We start from the raw sequence: 17,231 nt of genomic DNA, 5'->3' as shown, positions 1-17,231 counted from the left end.
GACTTTGCTTATCGTGTCGAAAACATTAAATCATATAAAGTTAAAGTTCAAATTTGGTCGGAAATTCCCGGGTCATCACATCATGATTCATGAAAAATGTTAACATACCAGAAACAAATTTACAAAAATTCAACTGCGTAGTACAACTGATTAAACCATTAGCAATGAGCTGGTGCTTACAAAACTATAAATATTTAGCTTGATTAATATTCAGCTCGTCCTCTACATAGTTGGTTGGAACATAAGAGCACTCGGTGCCTGGCTTCAAGACAACTTCTAATACAAAATACCTCCCTATTTTCAACCCTGCAGGAAATAATAACCGTTCGGACAAAAAAGATAACCCGGATCAAGAAAGCAAGAGGACGAGAAAAAGCCCCAAACGTAGATTACAAAATTTCCTAATTCGCATTTACATTTCTATACAGACACATATTTACAAAGTGGTGTATATCACTCCACATACTGTTCAAGACATTGTTTTAAATTTTGAAGAGTAACGGGCTTTGTTATGAACGAGTCCATACCATTCTCGAAACACTCTTCTGCACTTTCCGACATTGCATTTGCTGTCATCTGGCCAACACAATCAATTCTTGTTAGTTTAAAGGGCATTTTAGACATTTGACTCTAAGATCCATATTAATAAAATTTGCAATTTTCATAAGTTTTATTACATGAAATTAGTTGTTAACCATATTCAAAATAAGAAATTACTAAAATACCCCTGTGTACAAACCTGAGAAGTTTACTGTTCACAGGGGCTTTTTGGTCATTCAACGATGTGCGCTATTAGTGTAGTGTAGAATGAGAGTTGGAGCTAACCTACTTCTAAGCACAAGAAAAGTGATTCATTTGTGATGTGATACAATTAATTACGCAAATGCTACCATTTTCAATAATTAAAACATCCAGATTTATTTTACTTACTGCTACGATTGGAATTCGCCTTCTGGACTTTTCCGATTTTTGATTGAACGAAAGAGAATTGTGCGGCTCAACTCCTGCCTTCGTTGCTTCATCCCAATTTCCGGTTTTCTCAAATGAACGAATGAGTCTAGTAGCTTGAAGGCCATCCATTACAGGCATACATACATCCTGTACATTATGCATAATGACCAACTTAAAATTACCAAACTGCCCCCCAAAAAAAGAATCACAGAAGTTCATTAGTTCGAAATGCCACCTGAAAGGTAGTAGATTTTTATGGCCTACTAGCAGTATCACGTTATTAGCATATCGTTATAAAGTTGCTTGAAATTAAAATAATCAGTTAATTATATGTTTCAGTGTTTGGTAAATTATGATTATAGAAGAAACGGATATATAATACGTCCAAACAGAACAATATTGTAGAAAAGGAGAGACTATTCTTGTGGAGGTAAAAGTCTCAAATCAGGTCACACTAAGGGTAAATAGCTAATAACATAAGATAAAATTACACGGATAGTCCCTGTCGTTTACCCTAATTTGCACAGATAGACCCTAAACTTTTTTACTTGCACCGATAGTCCTTCGAATTGTAAACCACATAGACGATCTACAAAAAAATTACAATTCGAAGGACTACCAGTGCATATAAAAGTTCAGAGACTATACATGCAATTTTGTCTTAACATATAATAACCTTAAATATTGAGTCTTGTTGCAATTGATACAAAGCTCAATATCCAAAAGTAATTATAATCCCTTAATGATCAAAGAAGCAGAATGAGAATCCAAACACAACAAAAGTGATTACTACAACTTCAAATTTTAATTAAAAATTAAAAAAGAAATAAATGAGATGAAAAAATACCATTAAAATGAGATCGTAAGCACAATTCTGAACGGCACGAACAGCTTCCGCACCATTATTCACAATATCCATATCTTGATTCAACTGCCTCATCATCCGTTTTGCAACCATAACGTTAACTACATGATCTTCTACAAGAAGAATCTTAGGTTTCGTTACGGACTTAATAACTTCTTCCCCGTTTCTCGCCTCACCCGAATTATAAAAATTATGATCAGAAGGTGAACGTGATGCAACGCTTACATCATCACAGTTCTGTTTCTCTGTTTTGGTACAAGTTGTGTTTTCATTCTCTGAATTACATTTTGAAGATGGTGAGGTTAAACACGAATGATCATCGTCCAAAATACTAATCTCTTTTGGATTAACTTCACTGCAAGGTATTGTGTACAAGTCATCTGGGAAGGCGCTAATTCTCTCTTTATGGGGTCCATTAGATGTAAAAAGCGAGCCCAAAGTGTGTGGTTGGAATTGGAAAATGCCACAACTTATGTCGTCGTCTGTAGACTCGTTATCATTCATATCTCCGAATTCATCCGTATCATCTGAACTATCGCACACGTGTGATACTTTATAAGGTAGAACAAATGTAAATGTTGACCCAACATGTTCTTTGCTTGATACGGTTAGATGTCCTCCCATAAGCTCAACCTAAGGAAAATCAGTCAGATTGCTAAATTCCCCGTATCGTTCAATCGTTAAAAAAAAAAAAAAAAAAAAAAAAAAAAGAAATACGATCGTAAAACGTTACCAGTTGTTTGCAGATTGCTAAACCTAAACCAGTGCCACCATATTTCCGAGCAGTATCTGCACCAGCTTGCATGTATTTCTTGAATAAATTTGGTAACGCAATTTCTGATAGCATTGATAGAAAAAGTTAGAATTTGAAAACAAATCACTTGTCTAATATGAAACAAGGGTGTTCATTGGTTCGGTATTCGGTTTTCTTGTTTTTTTTTGGTTCGGTTTGTTCGGTTCTGAAAATTTGGGAGGCAAAACCGAAACAAAATTCAATATTATAACCGAAACCGAATTCGAGTTCGGTTCGGTTTCGGTCAAAACTGAAAAACCCAAAAATCATAATTTAATCAAAATTATCATAACAAATCGATTTAAATTCGACTTTGATTTTATAATCAGTTTTTCGTGTATATATATTAATAATTTAATATATTATTAGTTGAATTCGGTTTTTTGGTTAAGAAGAATTCGAAAAAGTAAAACCGAAAACCGAACCAGAAATCGAATTCAAATTCGGTTTTCATTTGGTTCGGTTTTCAAGTTAATAGGATTGAAACCAAATATTGAACACCTATAATCTAAAGAATAAAAACTTGAGACGTACCTGGTATTCCTATCCCTGTATCCTTAACATCACAACGTAACCACACGACGGTTTCGTGTGAATGAGATCCATTCTCCGCGCGTTCATCTAAAATCACTCCATTTTGTGTAGAAACTGATGAGCGACCCGTATTTAAGTTTGGTTCTTGCGGGTCAGAATACGGGTCTACTACTACATACAGATTGATCTGAACCTTTCCTTTATGGGTAAATTTGATAGCATTACTGCAATATTAATAATATCTTTAGAGGCTTCAAGTAGTATAGATTCTGATAATACTTTTAATCAAAGTTGTAATTTTTGATAATTTACTCATTCATTTGGAAAACTATTCATCGTTCAAAGATAAAGAGTGAACATTATACAGCTAGCTTTTGACCTATGGTCGTCATACCTGATCAAATTGGTGAGAATTTGTCGAATTCGTAGGACGTCTCCAATAACCTGCAATTGGAGTGTTTTGTTAACATAAAAATTTCAAAAAGGAGGTGTGACCATAAATATCTTTTTTTTTTTGCCAAAAGAATTAATACATTTTGTTTTATCACTTTTTACTGAACTATATTGACTTTGACTCGGTAGTAGATATTTTGTAGTAATCTATGCCTACAAATTTGAAATCTAACCTCAATGGGTATATCATCTGCAACATGACCTTCCAAAGTTAGCATCTTTTTCAACGATGCAGCAGCAGTTTGAAGAACGTGCTTAATTACCTCTCTAGGCCTAAATTTTGTAGCTTCCAGCTTCATAACTCCTGAATTTATTTAAATAAATAACCTCTATAATATTGTGTAAAAAAGATTATATAGATAATCTAAATTTTTTAAGAAAATGATATAGGAGGTTTCACATTTATACATTTAGACCAACTTTTAGACCTGCTTTTTTTTAGTCAAAATTCTTGATTTTACATGGTGGACCCGTTGGAGATCAACACAACCAGTATCAAATCATCCATACATATAATTTTCTAAAAATAAAAACTTTACAAAATATCTTTCTTTTATGAACTTGTATATACAAATAACAAACACCAAAAGTAAAGGACCGAAACCGAACCTGACTCAACTTTGGAAAGGTCAAGGATGTCGTTAATAAGTTGCAGGACTAAATCACCGGAAGACAACATGACACTCAACAGCTGTTTCTGATCCTTGTCAAGTTTTGTTGTTGATAGAATTTCGGCCATACTAACGACCCCTGATAGTGGAGATCTTATCTCATGTGACATGGTTGCTAGCATTTGCTTTGCTCTCATTGTTTCCTCTGCAACAAGTTTATTGTTTATATGTAACTACCACATCAATTTTATGCTTATATTAAATATTAAATCTAAAACTTGATTAAGGGTGCGTTTGATAAAACTAAATGATTAAGCAGGGAATGGTTCATAATCTGAATGGTTCAAAGGTTCTGAATGAAGAAGTTGGTTCTGAATGAAAATAGCATGTTTAATATCATTTTGAATGAACAATGTAAATGATGTAAAATTACCTTATTAAATCACAATTAGACAGAAAATTTTTACATTTCGTTGGTTCAAAATGAAACATTTTCTTTTTGTAAACAATTAGAATGATAATCACTTGACACTGTAATTGTCTGTAAAGGTTTTTAAGTTTAATGAAAGCCTCATAAGGCTGTACACGGAAGTGGTAAAATTAATCATATACTCCTATGTTGTTAATATAACAGATGATTCTATATGGTTAATAGATCAAAGAATTGATACATTCTAGCTATTTCAAGTTTAAATGTTTTACTTAAAATGTTTAAAAGAATGCTTACCAACCTGTAATATGAATAGTTTTGTTAAGTTCTGACTCCTTAGCCTTCTGCACAGCTATTTCTTCCCTAAGTTTTGCCACTTTTTCTCTCTTTTTTACCTGTCACATTATTAAGAACTAAATATTTTTAACTTCATAAGAATAGGACAGCATAGTTTAAAATATAAAGAAGTTAACTGGAGTCACACCTGATCAGTGATTTCCATGCCCATATAATTTACACCAATTTTTTCTCCATCTTTACTGAACACAGGTTCAACGTATATTAAAAACGTTTTCGCTCCGAATAATTCGGTCTCAAACGTGATTTCTCTCTTTGCTGCTACTCCTCGCTCTAGAACTTCTCGTTTGAAGTCTTGTGATTCTTTTACACCTCCACCTTTAAATATCTCCACGTCTGTTTTACCAATAATATCCTGTCCATAAAATTATAAACAATATAAAAAATGAGCATATGAACTTATAACAATAATAATCCTGAATATATTCTATATACATAAAAAGGTGACCGTTGATGGGGATCATATTACCTCCTCGCGTAAACTTGGAAAATGATTATAGATGAAGCGGTATCGTAACTCTTTGTCCTGAAGATCAAAAATATGTAACCATTATCCATTAGTTGGGCAATATATGAACTAGGGGTGTTCACAAATTAGTTCGACTGAATAGCCTTTCCAAAAGGGTGATGGTCCGTACACTTCTAAAATTATCCGGACACCACTAAACATGCATTATAATGTTGTACTGTACAACCCTCTAAAGCAATTTTAGTGGTGCAGAATTAAATTTTAGCGGAGTACAGATAACTCCTGTTTCCAGAAACCCAAATAACCCAAATCCAAACCCGACTATCTATATACCAATCGGAATAACCATAAGCTTTGAACTGAAATTCGGGTAATCCAGTTATCATAATAAACTGAGTTCAAATTCCAGATCCACTATAATTTGAACCATGATTCAGATAATACGGGTGGGGCAACCCGCTTTTCGTTTTGGATATTAGACGGATTGTTGTTTACCAGTACCCTGCAACCGACTAGCCAATTTTACCCGGGGCCCACCATGATAAACACAGCATTAAAACAAAAAAAGCAAGTTGAACTAGTTACCTGATGGCCAATAACAACAGGTGCATTTTGAAGAACAAAATGTAAGAAATTATCAGCTCTTTTCAAGATCTGAGAAAGTTCTTCTACAGGGGAAGACTGTTTTTCAAGTTTTTCGATACTTTCTTCTAACTTCTCCGAGAGCATTTTCTCTCGCTGAACGCTAGCTTCCAATTGCTTTCTCAATTCCAATGCTTGTTGCTTCCAATAAACGAGCGTATCATACTCGGCATCTATTTTTAACCGTTTATCTTCAACAATAAAATCATTTCTTTTTCTGGGAATATCCTGAAATATTTCATAAACTCCATCCAAAACAGAAACCGGACGTTTATCACCCGCATAACTATGCTCTTCAAACTTATGTTGTTCAAAAATTTCCAATTTTTTTAACTCAACTTCACGTTGTTGTTTGCTCAAACTTTCAAGCTCTTCCCTTAAAAGTCTCACAGCGTTTTCCTGTTTATATTCCCAGTTTTGTACAAGATAAGCTAACTGAGATGACCCTTTTTCACTATAACTTGTGAGCTCAACTAATCGTTTGAAGTCAACTATAGACGGTTCTTCAACGAAGGCCAAATCCTCTAACATATTGTCGTGTGAGCCCGGTCTTTCAACGTTGAATTTCTTCCCGGCTTCATCGATGTCTTCTGGCCACATTGAAGAGAGGACTTCAACCTCCATATCTTCAACGTATTCATCTTCCATCTCGTGCACCATTTTAGAACACCGAAAATAATCAAAATCCGCTTTCAAGTTCTGTTTTTTTTTCTATGAATTAATATATTTAAGCATCGGTGGCGCTATAATCCGTTTGTCTCTGCAATTAAAAATGTATGCAAAATGTTAATCAACAAAAGTATATATGCAGAATACGTTTCTACTTACACAAGACTTAGAGGGACCATAGAGCTATATAATAACATTAGCAAATTTCCATTTTAATAGACAAAAAGCACTGATCATGATCAAAATTTCAACTTCAACAATCTTTCAGTTCATCATCATAATTCACAAATTTTAAAATCACAAATGCCAAGATAAGTATCCAGAAAGAAAACAGGGTAAAGATATAATTCATGAAATGAAATATGATACTCACCAATAGATATTGTTAATTGACATGATCCACAAACTCTTACCATTTTAACCTGAGTATCTGCACTTGAACAGCAACATAAACACTTATCAAGATTGAGTGATTGACCAATAAACCAATAAATTTCTTGAAAAATATAATAAATGATTGATATTTAATAAGCCCGGTAACCGTTTAGCTTATTAAACGGTGCCACATAGACAAAAGCTATTGGGGAAAAACGCCCACCTGAACTTAAATTTGATCATCATCATCATCTGCAAACCCCTTTTTCACTGTAGATCTAGGAAGTATCTCACAAGTGCTCAGTCAATGAATAAACAATACCAATTAAGCTTAATCATAGAGAGAGAAGAATTTAATAGAGAGACAAACCATGTGATAAGGAGAAACCTCAAAAGGCCATGTGCAATTGACAACAATTTTTATACTTATATATTATATGTAATGACACACACATACATACATACTGCTGAATTAAACGTGAGGTTTTTCGATTTCAGAAATATTTTTAATAGTTGATAAAAGAATCTTTCTTTCAGACATTTATACAAACACCTTGTGTGCATTCATCATTTGAAACACAAAATGGAATTGACAAAATGGAATTGAAGAACATGCATTGTTACTGGGGAGGCTCCATTAATCAATATGCAATGCCCGTCCATACACAGGATATATATATATATATATATATATATATATATATATATATATATATATATTCACAATGCATCTGTATCTGTAGAATTATAGATTATTAAATATGCAAACAGAGGGAAGAAGCAAAGGGTTTTTGGGATTTTTTGTATTTTTAAATAATAAATTGGCAGGTAAACTAGGCTGTTCCCCGCCACCTTCATAGGTTAACGCATATCCAGGGCGCGTTGGGATCCACGCGCCTCAGTTGTTTATTTTGGCTCCTTGTTATCAGGTACTTTAAGTTCAACCAATAACCGCTTTTTTATCCCCCTTTTATTACTCCTTTGTTGCCTTGTTGGATCACATGATTAATCGAGCATTTTTATATTACACCATTACTTGTAATTACTTGTAAAGTAACGAAGCTCTTTTATGTGTTGGTAAATCTAATGAGAACATAAAATCTTTTAATTTGGACTTAAGTTATAACTTAACTATTAACCAGAAAAGACTAATTTAAATTGTGGTTTGAAGTTAATTCTAAAGTTTTTAAAATAGCTATAACAAAACGTCGATAATAGATAATATCTATCTATTTGTAAGTATAAATCATGTAAAGAATAACAATATACATATTCAAAATAAAATTGACACGTCATGAAAATAGTAGAATCAAATTTTCATTGATTTTAAATCATGTTTGGAATTCAATTTAGGCTCTAAACGGCAGTTAAGAGGCCAATAAATTGACGCTTCCTGTTGACTTACAAATTTGCATTGTGAATATATTAATGAACATTATTATTATTTTTTTATTTTTGTAAAAAATTATCTACTTATTAGCCGGAATGTAATCTCTTTATCCGTCGAATAGAAAGATGTATGACTTTCTCTACTTTTGAGAGTGTTTCACTATGTGTGGATAAATGACTTGTTTTTATTCTCGAATAGGGGAAGAATTGTCTACATATCATCTCCCTCATACACTACTCATGTGATATTGGGTTTGTTGGGTTTTGTTGTTGTTAGTGTATATTCAAACTGTGGGCATCATGTAATGAATGAGTGAAAAAAATAGTAGAAAAGTTAAGTACAAGAGTAACAAGGTTGATGCCTAATGACATGGCTTGTCAGTTGTCACGTTAGGCTATGACTATGAGTAGTAACTAGTAAGTAGTATTGATAGATACAAAGGTAATGAATGTTTCGTGATTTTAACTTTTCTTAGAACTAGCCTAGAGGGGATTTATTAAGGGGTAATTGGGGGTCAGTCGCTTCTAACGACCAAATTTTTTTATAGTGTAATTATACGTTAAATACCGACGTTTGGTGTATTTTTGTTAAATTTCGACATTTTGCTCACATGAACTTAAATTTGTTAAATTTCGACATTTTGCCGCAAGTTAATATATGTTGAATCAATAAAATATATGTACTGTTATAATATATAAATATATATATAAATGGATAGTCAATTATTGATACACAAAAGTAATATTATTGTATTACCTAAACTTGTGATATTTTTGCTATAAATAGCCATGAATGCAAGCATTAAACTTGCACCATTTTCTCACACTTACAAAGTGTTTCTTTCTTTCTCTTCATTATCATCTTTGTTCTTACACTTCATTATTAGCATTCTTAATCAAGAATCAAACCACTAAAGGTAGTTATAAGCCTACTGAATTATAACACGTTATCAGCACGATAATCTTAATACTAATTATGGTTGGCTCTGCCACCTAAATGATATATGGTCGGTTATACCACCTGAATAATATATGGTCGACACTGTCGCCTAATTATCATTTATGTTACTAACATTTATATTTCTATTATCTAACATTTATATGGTCGACACTGTCACCTAATTATCATTTATGTTATATAACATTTATTTATGATTGCTTACATATGGTCGACAATGTCGTCTACTTATCATTTATGTTATATTAAATTTATGTTTAATGTTTATATACTTATGAATATAAATTGACTCTAATTTATCATGTTGTTTGTTTTAATTTTTGATAATAGAAAATGTCGAATCTGGAAAGCTTAAATTTACTCCTTTAGAATCAACGGGAAACAACTACATGCCATGGGTTATAAAAGTAAAAATGCATCTTAAATCAATGGGCATTCTTGAAACCATAAATGAAAACAACACTTGTTCTGAAAAAGAACAAGCAACGGCATGTTGCTTTATTCATCAACATATTGATGAATGCTTACAAAATAATTATGTGACTGTAGAAGATCCCCATGTTTTATGGGAAGGTCTCAAAAGCAGATTCAATAATCAAAGAGAAATTTTACTTCCAGCTGCTATGGATCAATGGAGAACATTAAGGTTCCAAGACTTTAAGAAAGTAAATGAATACAGCTCAGCTCTGTATAATACAGTCTCACAACTTAAATTCTGTGGACATGAAATAAGTGATGCAGACATGTTGGAGAAAACTTTCTCCACAATGAATGCTGCCAACATCACAGTCCAAAGAAATTTGAGAATGCTAAAGTTCAACACATATCCTGAACTTAATTCATATCTCTTGGTTGCAGAGCAAAATGATGAGCTATTAATGAAAAATCAGCAATCCCGTCCTACTGGTACACTTGCAATCCCTGAAGCAAATACTGCAAATAATTATAAACAGGGACAAGGTGTAACATCCCAAACCAATACGCGACAAAAACCATTGTAAATTTGTGACACAAAAAAAAAAATTTGCTGGCTGACCATCTGCGCACCGCGCGGACACCCTTGCGCGCCGCGCAAATACGGGCTGTCCCCGGTGCACTTTAATGCGAAAAAGATGAGGTACTTCCCGACACATTTAGCCAAAACGCTTTTAACCGTACATTAATTTATGTAAAACTAGCACATAACTAAGGTATGAACGAGTTTTACAAAGTGGGGCCCACACGTGCCCAAAATACCACTAAGTGTAAAATACAAATAAGAGTTTCGACCACAAAAGTTTAATTGCCAAACGACACAATGAGCATGGTGTTTGGGGTTAAACTACCCAAGCCTCGGTCAAACTCCAAGCCATAAACCAAAAGCGCTTCCTAATCATCAAAGCGGGAAACTCAATCCAAGGTAATGCCCTTACCCTTATCCACACACGAACCTATAAAAAGGTAAACAACGAGAGGGTAAGCAAAGCTTAGTGAGCAAAATAATTATACATATACATATATAATCTACCTACTTGCATCACTTACACAACATCATACTCGGTTTAACATTTCGACAATCATACAACAATATTATGCATATACCATAAACCGCAAATCCACGAGTAGCTAATAATACAATAGCATACGATTCATAATTAAATACATTCAATACATAATTCACGCAACCTTGGTTAACCAATTCGAACAAGGGAAACGGTACTTACAAGACCGTTGGAGTTCATAACATCCACTAGTGTTACTTACACACCGCGTAATCACTAATCCCCCGGGTGATGTCTTGAACACCGCGACTAACTCACCCTTACGACAATGTGGCGTCTTAAACACCGCGACGAATCCACACTTCATTCAATACAATGAGTGGTGTCTTAAACACCGCGACAATTCCACTCCCATGACAATGTGGTGTCTTAAACACCGCGACAATACCACATGTCAATTAAACAATGAGTAGTGTCTTAAACACCGCGACAATACCACTCGTCAAACATACTATGAGTAGTGTCTTAAATACCGCGACAATACTACTCGTTACCTAGAATGTGGTGTCTTAAACACCGCGACAATTCCACATTCGTACACACAAATAAATACATTATATACGTACACGCATAATTATTCCACTCACCTTAGCGCCAAGATGATGATTATGCACTTCCGATCTTCAAAGCAATCGTACCTAATACATAAGTACACATTCAATTACGCAACTAGTGGAATTAACCACAATACTTACACTTGAGCATTTAATGACCCAATATGCATTAAATAGCTCGACTATACCAAAACCACCCATAAGTGGCCAAGACTCAACTAACATTAATAAAGCTAGTGAATTAAAGTCTATTAACTTCAACTAGCATAAACTTAGGGTATTTCATGCCCATTTCACCCCATTAAGTCAACCTTGACTCATTTGACCCATTTTCAAGTTTTTCATCATTTATAAGAGTGCTAATGACTAGCAACTCGATTCAACACTTACAAAACCTCAAACACATGAATAAACTCTAGGTTAACACCCTTTGGGTCATCTTTTACCAATTTAACCCAAACTAGGTCAACATTACCCATCTTGACCCATTTTAATACTTAACCCTAAAATTGGGTCAACTTCACCAAAAACCCTAACTCTTAACATTTAAAGTCTTCATACACATTTAATCACTAGGTTCCAACACAAAACACTAACATTAACCAACATTGGTCCATTTTGACCCATTTGACCTAATAAAAGTCAATACACTCATTTTGGGTCATCTATACCCAAATAGCACCCAATTATACATCAAGCAAGTGTTCTAACCAATTATTAGCCAATTAGGGTTTCTTAACATCAATTAACACTTTTAAAACCCTAGCTAACCCATTATTGAGTCTACATGACCCAATTTACCCAAAACACCCAATTACCTAGAAATGGGTCTTAGTGTTCATCTTCAACACAAACCCTAACCCATACACAAAATCAAAACAAGAAATGGAAGTTAAGGCATACCACAACTATCAAAATGTAGCAAATGACGAGATGAACAACTTTAAAGCTTGCGATTAAACCCGAAACGAACTCCTTCTCCTTCAAAATGAGCTTCCTCTCTCAACAATCAACTCTCTCTCTCTAGAGTGAATGGGAGAAGATAAGGTTGGTGTAGTGGGAGTAAATGAGTTCCCAACCAACTGATCTAGGTAATAAATTCGGGTTATAGGTAAATTTACCAATTTGCCCTCGCTTTAAATTAAATAGAATAAGGAATCTGGCAGCTCGATTATGCGCGGCGCGCGCCTCATCTGCGCGGCGCGCAGGTACCTGGACAGTAACAGTTTCCCCTTTTTATTGTAAAACAAAACCCCAACTTCCGAATCATTTATATTTACATATATACAAGGGATACACGGGTCTTACAACTCTCCCCCACTTAGAATCGATCACGTCCCCGTGATCCACGTCACTTAACCGCCCGGAACCACGCTCTATGGTACTCAACAAACGTTACGATCCGATTTCCATCACAACACGCATTAACCCAAAGATTGACCCAAGAACTAAATACACATTTGCACGCATTCCGTAACGTGCAATACACACCACACCCGAAGTCTATAACGAGAACTCAGGATACGCGAGAACGCCACGTACCCTTTCCACTCTTCTATGCAATCCTCCCCTAAGAGTCATCACCAAAATTGATTCGTCACTCGCGATTTGTCAAAATCCCTTTCTTCAGGAAAAACTCAACCGACCTCGTACCGAGATACCAATGCCAAAAACAACCGAACTCAACCGTCACGTACCCCTTAGCGTACGCTTACCTAGTACAATGCTAAAAACAACCAAAATTCTCAACCCAAGGTCAACGACCCAAACGATGAAGACCGGACAAAAGAAAATCCTTACGGATAACACTTATTACTCAACATTCTTAGTAGCGCGCAACCACGACTAGTACACAGCTATCGTAAGATCGTAAGCAAGCGACCAAAAACCGTTAATGTCGAAAACTACTATTACTTACCACCACATGCACAAAACGGCTAAGTGTACAATTTACACGGGCAATTAACATCATAAACCTACATGTAACCACCTTGTAGTACACAATAATGGCCATTGTGTAACTATCACTCAAAGTATACGAGAATGAGGCATCGTGCCCTTTCTCAAAGTCCCATCATGCTATTCCCAAAGGTAACCAAACGGCTAACACAATCGAGCCAAGAACCACCCATATTGCGCATAGGCACAACAATAATCCCCTAGAAGAGAATCCGGTACGCACATCCCTTAACCGAGGGACCTTACCTTACTCGTCGAATACATCAATTATCTCCCAAGGAGATTTTCCACATTACCACCTTGGTGGTAATTTGAACCCAAAACCATAAGCACAATTTATTCCAAATTGTACTTTTGCCACCGTCGACCAATGTAGGTCTCAACACTAGCTGTAGCGACCCGACCAAATCGTCATTGACGGCGCCGTCTACTTAGGTCCCGTTACGTGGTCATAAGTCTTTAAAACAACGTTTGACCAAAAGATATGTCGCATTCATTTCAAATGTAAAGGTTGTTCAAGTTTACAAGAATAGTTCCACCACAAGTTACGATACATAGTTTTAAGTACAAATGAAACTTATGCGACACAATTTAAAAGTATCCAAAAGACGCTCCATGTATGCATATATACTCGACATCCAATACAAGTATCAAAATAATGAGCGGAAGCATGTATCATGTATCGTTCAAGGACCTGAGAAAAACATAGAAATCTGTCAACGAAAACGTTGGTGAAATCATAGGTTTAAGTAAGTAAGTACAAGTGAACCACAAGATTTGCATCAATGAAATAATAGTAATACATTCCAAAAGTTTGTTTCACGAGCACCCAATTATCAAAGCTTAACATTCCTTCCATTGTATACCCCATCACTTAGTGCTAGAACAAACACTGATTCTCGAAAATATATTTCATCCGTAGACGGTAGCGAACCGTCAAAGATGAGGGTTGTCAACCCATATGGCCATATAACATAAGTTCTCGCTTACACCCGGCAAGTGTAACTAATGATAATCGAATTGAGGATTTTTGTTCTAAACTCGTATGTAGAATGTTTGTTTTCCCGTTCTTGTGTTCACTTAGTTCAAAAGAATCGTTTATGTTTTCTCATCCCAATATAAGTTCAAGAAGAGTAAAAGTGGGACTATGATCTCACCTTGAGTGCACGAGTAGTAAAGTACTTCAACAAGTAAACGTGTGCAAAGAACAATGCTAGTCTTGACCTAAACAATAGGTTTGTATCAATAACGGTAAACACGATAGGTCAAAGATGTTCAATTAGTCCTATGGCTCGTTAAGACTCGATCATAATAGCATGTGAATCAAATTGTCATGTTTCATGCAAGGTACAAGTATAAAAAAACATGTTAGAACGATTGCACAATATTTGGTTAAGTTTGATTAAAAGTCAACTTGGTCGGGTCAAAGTCAACGAAAAAGTCAACATGTTCGGGTCGGGTCCCGAACTATTTTTCTGAGGTTTTTAATCATATATGAGCATGTTAGAACAAGTTTCATGTGAATCGGAGGTCCGTAGTATGCCAAACATTTTCCATAAAATGGACACCGGAGACAGAAGCTGGGCACGGCTTATGCCGCGCCGCGGCACCCTTCTGTCGCGCCGCGACAATAGGCGGGTGCTGGTGCCTGGTCTGTTTCACTTGTCCAACTTGATCCAAACTTCAAATAAGCATAAAACGCAAACCACAAACACTTAGGACTCGCACCTTATATCGTTGGAAAGCTCTTTTGACATAGAATGCAACTAAACACAATTTAACAATCAAAAACCTCATTTGTAACAACCGAGTTTTCCAACCAAGTGATCATTCAATGCCCACATTAATGCTTCAAACTCACCAATGCACATTTAATGATTTGGGCATTCAATGCATACATGTGACATGCCATTTTGTAGGTAATGGAGCATACAATACAACTAACAACTTACTAACAACAATTCATGGCAATCAACGCATCAAATAATCACTTCAAGTTCTTCAAACCCTAACTCAATTCCACCAAAAATCAATAATCAAGTTCATGAAGTTTTCTAAGGCAACCTACACATCAAATTGAAGCTAGTGATGCTAGTAACACAATTAAAACATCAACTTTCAACATCTAACAACATATGATCATCCAAAATTCAAGAACAACACACCAAAATTCAAGTTCATGCTAGTTACACTAAAACAACGAGGTCGAGCATATAAATCATATATTCATGTTAGACTTGAGCCATAGACACTAATTAACACTTTTATAAGTTAAAAACATCAAGAACACAAAATCTAGTGATTTTAGAAAGTTACCCAAATGAGATGAAGTTGGTACCAAAATGAAGAGGATGAAGAGAGGATCACGAATATGTAATTTATTTGGTTGCTAGCTCCCTAATCCGAATTTAGATGATGAATGAATGAGAAAGGAAATTGGGTGTGTTCTTGCTAGAGAGAAAGAGAGAGAGAGAGAGGGAGATGGTAATGAATGGGTGAAAGGGGTTTGACCCTTTGACCTAGTCAAGGGTTTGATCCCTTGTCAAATTTAGTCCCTCAACTTTCGTTCGGGTGCGTGAATTACCTAAACGAGATAATTTAAAACGCGTATCAACGGGAGATGTTATAAACATATAACGGACTTTATATTAGTATAACGGAAAAGTAAATGGAAAAAGGCGGGATGTTACATTACCTACTCCTTAAAAGAAATTTCGTCCCGAAATTTAAGTAGGCGTAGTAGTCGTTGTTTCTTCCTCGAGATCTTGCGTTTCCGAATTCACGAATAGATGAGGATACTTCCTTTGCATTTGATCTTGTCTTTCCCAAGTAAACTCGGGTCCTCTTTTGGCATTCCAACGAACCTTGACAATCGGAATTCGGCTTTGTTTCAATGTCTTGACGGAGGTGTCCACAATTTCAACCGGTTCCTCCACAAAATGAAGTTTGTCATCAATAGTAAGTTCTTCGAGAGGGATGACGATATCGGGTTCGGCAAGACACTTTTTTTTTCAAGTTAGATACATGGAAGGTAGGATGAACGGAGTTCAATTGAGGCGGAAGATCTAAACGATAAGCAACGGTTCCAATACGCTCCAAGATTTCGAAAGGACCAATATACCGCGGATTTAGCTTCCCGCGTTTCCCAAAACGGATTACACCCTTCCAAGGTGCGACTTTTAACATTACTCAGTCACCGACTTGAAATTCAAGATCGTTGCGTCGTTTGTCGGTATAGCTCTTTTGACGACTTCGGGCCGTCCTAAGCCTATCTCGGATTTGAACGATTTTCTCGGTGGTTTCGTGAATGAGTTCGGGTCCGGTGATTTGCACGTCGCCTACCTCGGCCCAACAAAGAGGTGAACGACATCTGCGGCCATATAGCGCTTCAAAAGGTGCGGCTTTAATACTCGCGTGATAACTATTGTTGTAAGAGAACTCGGCGAGAGGTAAGTGCTTGTCCCAAGCTTTTCCGAAATCAACCACGCAAGCTCGTAACATGTCCTCTAAGGTTTGAATTGTACATTCGCTTTGTCCATCGGTTTGAGGATGATATGCGGTGCTCATGTCTAAACGCGTTCCCAACGCTTCTTGCAATGTACGCCAAAATCTAGAAACGAAACGGCCATCTCGGTCGGAGATAATCGATAAAGGTACACCGTGTCGGGCTACGATCTCCTT

General features: G+C 35.7%; 1 protein-coding gene across 1 annotated transcript; it reads right to left on the bottom strand.

The window, feature by feature from the left end:
• Positions 1 to 298: 298 nt before the first annotated feature.
• On the bottom strand, positions 299 to 6,765 carry LOC139858246 (histidine kinase 5-like). The gene is made up of 12 exons (XM_071847109.1): positions 6,049 to 6,765; positions 5,464 to 5,520; positions 5,122 to 5,349; positions 4,939 to 5,032; positions 4,206 to 4,412; positions 3,770 to 3,900; positions 3,538 to 3,587; positions 3,144 to 3,367; positions 2,550 to 2,653; positions 1,799 to 2,449; positions 931 to 1,098; positions 299 to 576 (listed from the first exon to the last, which is right to left on the bottom strand). The coding sequence occupies exons 1-12, from the start codon at positions 6,763 to 6,765 to the stop codon at positions 454 to 456; spliced, it is 2,754 nt and encodes a 917-aa protein (XP_071703210.1). The 3' UTR covers positions 299 to 453.
• Positions 6,766 to 17,231: the final 10,466 nt, after the last annotated feature.

This window comes from Rutidosis leptorrhynchoides, chromosome 7 (genome assembly GCF_046630445.1).
Source record: "Rutidosis leptorrhynchoides isolate AG116_Rl617_1_P2 chromosome 7, CSIRO_AGI_Rlap_v1, whole genome shotgun sequence".
NCBI lineage: Eukaryota > Viridiplantae > Streptophyta > Magnoliopsida > Asterales > Asteraceae > Rutidosis > Rutidosis leptorrhynchoides.
The sequence above is the reverse complement of the archived record's forward strand: the minus strand, read 5'-3'. Positions and strand labels throughout refer to the sequence as shown.

Coding starts and splice junctions, on each gene's coding strand:
- LOC139858246 (XM_071847109.1), bottom strand. CDS start 6,765: ATGGTGCACGAGATGGAAGATGAATACGTTGAAGATATGGAGGTTGAA. Junction 5,350..5,463: donor TTCCAAGTTTACGCGAGGAG/GTAATATGATCC, acceptor TTTTATGGACAG/GATATTATTGGTAAAACAGA. Junction 5,033..5,121: donor GCATGGAAATCACTGATCAG/GTGTGACTCCAG, acceptor ATAATGTGACAG/GTAAAAAAGAGAGAAAAAGT.